Raw genomic sequence first — 6,143 nt, 5'->3', positions numbered from 1 at the left:
AAGTAAACTAAATAAAGTAATACTGGTAGGAACTTTTTTGTTTTGTTTTTGAGTCAGCTTATTTAATCATAAGATTTGTTTCAAATTTACTAATATTAATTTTTTTTCAGTTGAAATATGCGAAGGATCTTCAAATGAAATAAATTGTCCACAGGCATCCTTTATTCAAATTCAAAGTGCTTTTTACAGTTGTTTTAACCATAAAATATGCTCAACTAATGCAACTACACATGTTTTCCCAATTAACTTAACAAATGTTACAAATATTGTTCGAAATTTGTGCAATAGAAATAGCAGTTGTCTTATTGAACCCAATAAATTTTTGTTTGATAATATATGTTTAAACACCTGGATGCATACAATTGTTAATTATTCTTGTTACTTAGAGGGTATGTATAAGTGTTATGCATTATTTTATTAAACTGATAATTTTTAAAAGTTAAAACATTTAATCTTATTCTATTATAATGTTCTTTAATAAAAAAAGTATAACAAAAACTAAAAAATTTAATTCTGTATTTAGTCAAGTCTTTTCTGTGCTGTTTAAACTGTTATTTGAATGACTTTTTTAAGTTTTTTGCATATATGGATAATTTGTGAATTTCAAAACAATGCACAGAAAAAACCAATATAATTTAAAGAGAAAATTAAAAATAATTAAATCATAAACTGAAAAGAGAAACAAATTTAATGAACAATAAAATAAATATAGGATAAACCAGAGAAAATAATTTTTTTTTCCAAATTCTTTGTTGTGAAAATTTTTGAGTTAAAATAAAATCATGTTACTTTATGCTTTTATTTTTTCTGTTTTTTTTTTAATTCATTTTATCATTCGTTAAAGTTTTTAGTTTTTTTAATATAGTTTTTTATTTTTTATTAATTTCTCTTTCCAGTTTATAGTAGGTTTATTTTTAGTTTAAGTTTACATTTATTTATCTAGCATATTTTTTAAACAGGGTAACTTAAAATATGTAAGGAGCCATGGCCAAGACGTCAAAATAATTTACATTTCCTTGTTCATTTCCATTCAACTTAGTGAGTTTTACTCGCATCCTTTGATGTAGTTGCGAGTTGAGAACCTTTCGCTTATATCTAACTTTGTTGAATTATATTGAATGATATTGAAAGAAATCATTAGCAGTTAAGAGCTATTTGCTGTATGGGATTACTGTTCTGCTTTATTTTTATTATTATCATTATTACTTTATATTCCTCAAATTTTACACCTACAATAAAACTTTTTTGTAGCTTTTCATGGCAAGCTCTTTTTATTGTTGTTAAACATTTTTATGTTAATAAGAACAATTTAAAAAAATTCACAAATATAAGAAAGCATCAACTGATAAAAAAGACAACCTAATGTATTTATGTTTGGCAGGTTTTTTTTATGTGCCAATTTCTTTTTTGACATACTTTACATATTTCACATACGTTACTTTCATATTTAAAAAAAATATATTTTTTTTTTTGAAGAAAACCTGACTATTAAAGTTGATTAGTTTCCAGTTTTGAGTTTTAAGAAACAAATTATTATGTATTTTTGATTACTACTTATAAGCTTATTGCAAAATAATCAATTTACGGTGTTATTTAAACTTTCCTTTTTTTTGTCTTTATAAATTTATTGAATTTAGACATTTTTAAGCTTTAAAAAAAAGTTGGAAACTAAAATAGCATATTTCTTTATATATCAGTTAGTTTATTCTGTTAATAGGTTTTCATTATATTTTCATAAATCTTTTTAACAATATTTTTTTTTTAATATTTCTTTTTCCTTCTGTGAATAAAAAGAACATCTTATTTTTCATATATATATTTTTTAAGTTTTTTTTTTATTAACTTTGCATTTTTGTTATTGTTCATGATTTAATTTTGTAAAATTTTAATTTGAAAATTAAGTTGACTAAAAGTTAGTTGAAAACACACAGTTTATAAATAAATCTTGTGTGTTATGAAAATGAAGTTTCATAATTAAGTTTTACAATTATTTACTAAAAAAATAATAAAAAGAGATTTTTATTTTTTTCTTATGTATTTTGCATTTTTATTCATTTATTTATTTTTGAAAATTAATTGTTCAAAGTTTTTGCTTATTTATCCTATAAATAGTTTTATTTTAGAAATCTTATAGACCTATTAGCTTATTAGAAATAAATTATAATAAACGTAATAATTTTATTTTACTCTTTTTAGATTCAATATTTGTTGCTAAAACAAATCACTTCTCTAACATAACCTTAAATGCTTTTTATGATGAGTTTGTTGTTTCTTTTGATTTATTAAACACTGGAAAAAACCCTACAACTGTTATAAGTATAGATGATAGTTCAGGTAGTCTGATAGACTTTAATGTTTTTGATATTTTTTTAACAATTGTTGGATTATGTAGTTATGCAGTTCCAATAACAGTTAATACATGGAGTTCGATCATGATTTCTCAATATTTCATAGACGATGACAATATTTATGAAATTACTGTAAGTGTTAATGGATCTGTCCAGTTTTTAAGTTTTTGTTCTCAGCCACAGATGTTCACAGATGCCATTTTGTATACTTTTCCTAATTGTTTTGGTTTACTTGTTTGTAATTATGGATCAATTCAAAACCTATCAATTTATAGCAATACACAAGGTAAATACTTTTTATAATAACATTCTTATAATTTTTTATAAATTCAAAACATGAATTAAGGTATTGATGTGAAACATGAATGAAAAAAATTTTGATAAATGATTTGTTTTTAATAATAGTTTTTAATAGTTACACTATGTACAGGTTTCATTGAAATATGTAAACATCATTCAAAAACAAATGAAACTCTTGTTTGTTTATTCTTCAAGATTTTTTTAGTGATAAAAAGACATGGTTAAAAGATTTTATTGCATCATACATTTTAGTTCAAGGAATCTGATGCTTTCTTGAACATTATTAAAACTAGTGTTGTGTTTTACCAATTCTTTGAATCTTACTATAGTATATTTTTATATTTTTTTATCAAAACAATTAAATATGTAGTAATTTTTTTTATTGTACGACTTTAACTACAAACTCATTTCAATTATTAGATGCAATGTTAAATGTTTAAAGTATCTTTTAACATATCAATGTAATAAAATTTCATTCGTTTATGGCTTTATTTACAGCTTATGGTTAGTACTGATTAAAACTATAAGTTCTCATACAATCCTCATGATTAGTACTATTATTGTTATTGAATATTCAAAAATGAGTTTATGGAGTTGGTAACCTTTTTTATTGAACATATAAAATAATTTTATGCTAGTGTACTTTATATTCTATAATCGGGTTCAGCATTTTTAATACCTTATATAAAAATTTAGGCTTTATGTAGCTTAGTCTAAAACCGAACATTCTTAGATTGCAACACATTCTGTGTTTATCTTTTTACTTGTTATATGTTTTTTATTTATTTTTTTGTGCCTAAAATAGATTTTTTTTTTCTACTGTTTTATTTTAATCTCTTATATCATTTAATATGAAAATTATGCTATTTGCTGAGTAAGCAATAGTGATAAACAATATCAGCAGCTAATTTTTAGGTTGATGTGTTTTAATGTGGATTTCTCTAAGTTTAAATGTGTTTTTGTGATACTTTGTATCTCAAAAGGTTTTCGAAATTTTATTTTCCTTTGATTTAATGTTATATTTTTTTTTATTTTTATTAATCACACTTTTGAAATATTTTTAAAGTAGTTTTTAATGAATAAAGTTTTAATGATGTCAACATTATATATTTGTTTATATTTTTCTAAAGTTTTTAAAATCACTTTTAAATTTATATAAATAAAAATTTGCCCATAATATAGTTTGAATTCTACAAAATATTATTGATTAGTTTGTGTATAAAAAAAAAAGTTCTACCTAGGTGCTGCCTGCCCTAATTCAAGATGATTTTTGTACTGAAGCTCCACAGATGTTTATTTTAATATATTATCATTAATGATACTACTAGATGCTTTTAATATATATATTTTTTTTTATAGTTATATGGTCAGAATGGAGTGAGTGGTCACATTGTGATACATCTTATGTCATAACTCGAACTCGAAATTGTAGCAATAATCAATGGTTAAATTGCACTGGAAACAACTCTGAGGTTAAATCATGCAGTAGTTTATATCAAGGTTGGTTTTATGTTTTAATTTTAAACTTTTAGTTTTCTTTATTTCTATAATTTTAGTTGTTATAATTTTATAATTTTTTCAAATGTAACTGTATTTGATTAGACAATACTCATTTAATTACACATTTAATTAATTAACTAGTCACTAAGGTGGCACTTAGAAACATAAAACATATAAACAAAACAAAAAATATATTCATAAAATAGAAGCAAAAAAAATGAAAAAGTAAGGAAAACAAAAAAAAAAAAAAAATAACAATAAAAATTTATTAATATACACACAGTTGATAGACACAATGTTAGCTACATAAAAAAGTTTGTTTGAAAAATGGAAATATGATGTAAATGATAAAATATATTTGTAAAACATATGATGTATTTTTAAAACATGTGATGTATTTGTAAAACATATGGTATATTTTTAAAATATTTGAAATAGAAAACCAAAATTATTAAAATCATGTGAAAAACATCAAAAAACTCTATTTTCAAAAATTAACATTTATGAAATGTTTTTTTAATTTATATTTTTATAATAAATATTCTTTGAAGAGCCTTTATTAAAATGTTTATATAGCGTTCTGTTTTTACTATACAAAAATTTACTGCTAGATATTTTCATAAGGCTGATATTTTTAAATGAAATCCTTTATAAAATAACTATTGCACCTAAATGCATTTAAGTAGTGAATAAAAAAATAAAAATAAAACGTAGGATTCAAATAGCAGCATTACAACTGGTTAAAACTTCTTTAAGTTCAACATATTGCTACCACCATTAAAGTAAAACAAATTTTCTGTTATGAAGAAGACAATGGTTCTTACAGCTAATAAAAATTACATACAGTTGCTATTCTTGAAACTTAGCAAGCATAAGCCAACATGTACAGATGGCATTCATCCACATTCTTAACAAATATTTTTCATCCTCAAATGTGAATATTACTTATATATTTATAAAATCTGTTATGAAAGTCAAATTCCAGCTACACAATAACAACAAATTAAAACTATGATGTTATTCAAAAAAGTCAAAGTTGGTGTCACAAACTGCAGACCTATTTATTCAACCTTCTCCTAATTTTATTTCAGGGTTTTTTCATGTTTTACTTTTTTTACTTAATAAATACAATATTATATATAAAATATAGTAAATGTTTTAATAGCAGATTTTTGTTTTAATTACAATAGTTGCATTTTTGAAAATCTATACTTATTCTTATAACAATTTTTAAGAAATTTGTATGTAGTTATTTTCTGATATGTCTATCATAAAGAATTTATTTCTTTTGTTTAGAAAAGTAGAAATAATGCTTAAGCATAAAAGTAAATTTCAAGACACTATTTTGCCTTTTGTCAAGTTTGTTGAAAGTACTTCAGGATTGTAAGTAGTGGAATAGAAAATGTAAAGCCACATGCTGATGGAAACAAACTTGTTGAAAGATATCCATCTTATAGATGTTCATCTGACAGATCTTTCTACATGACATCTTTCTGTTCTTTAGTAATTTGTCTTATTTAAATCTGGAAATAAGACAAATTAAGACAAAGACGGCTTAAGTTTATATTGCATGATAAATCATTACACTGATTCATGGTTCATGAATCACTGATTTATGTCATTTTTCTGGATTAAACTTATCTACCAAAACAGAAAGCAACTCAAAAGCAAAAGCAACTCAAAAGCAAATTTGATTGGTATAATGTCAGGAGATCAGACATTAAATGCAAAGGTAATATTGTCACCAGAAGTTTTTAAATGTAAATATTCATACCGTTTTTCAGAATGCTGTTCAGTTTCATCTTTCTACACATTAAAATTGCTAAAAAACTTGTGGAAAAACCAGAGTTGTTAGCAAGGCCAAGGCCACACATTATAAGGCCAAGGCCAAGAGTTACTAGGCCAAGGTAAGGCCAAGGCCAAGAGTTTTAATGTCAAGACCAAGATTAAGAGTTTCATGGCCAAGATCTACACAAATATTTTCAAGACTAAAAG

The 6,143-nt window shown here is 23.4% G+C and overlaps 1 protein-coding gene across 11 annotated transcripts in view; it reads left to right on the top strand.

Annotated features, from left to right (window-relative positions):
- Positions 1 to 6,143, top strand: part of LOC136080685 (A disintegrin and metalloproteinase with thrombospondin motifs adt-1-like) — a 44,990-nt gene that overhangs the window by 14,017 nt on the left and 24,830 nt on the right. For all 11 annotated transcript variants that reach the window (XM_065797658.1, XM_065797663.1, XM_065797661.1 and 8 more), the window contains exons 3-5: positions 111 to 389; positions 2,197 to 2,634; positions 4,008 to 4,148. In XM_065797658.1, coding sequence (XP_065653730.1) covers positions 111 to 389; positions 2,197 to 2,634; positions 4,008 to 4,148 — 858 coding nt within the window. The remainder of the gene's footprint in view (positions 1 to 110; positions 390 to 2,196; positions 2,635 to 4,007; positions 4,149 to 6,143) is intronic.

Source organism: Hydra vulgaris, chromosome 05, assembly GCF_038396675.1.
Source record: "Hydra vulgaris chromosome 05, alternate assembly HydraT2T_AEP".
Lineage (NCBI taxonomy): Eukaryota > Metazoa > Cnidaria > Hydrozoa > Anthoathecata > Hydridae > Hydra > Hydra vulgaris.
This window is presented reverse-complemented; position numbering and strand designations above follow the sequence as displayed.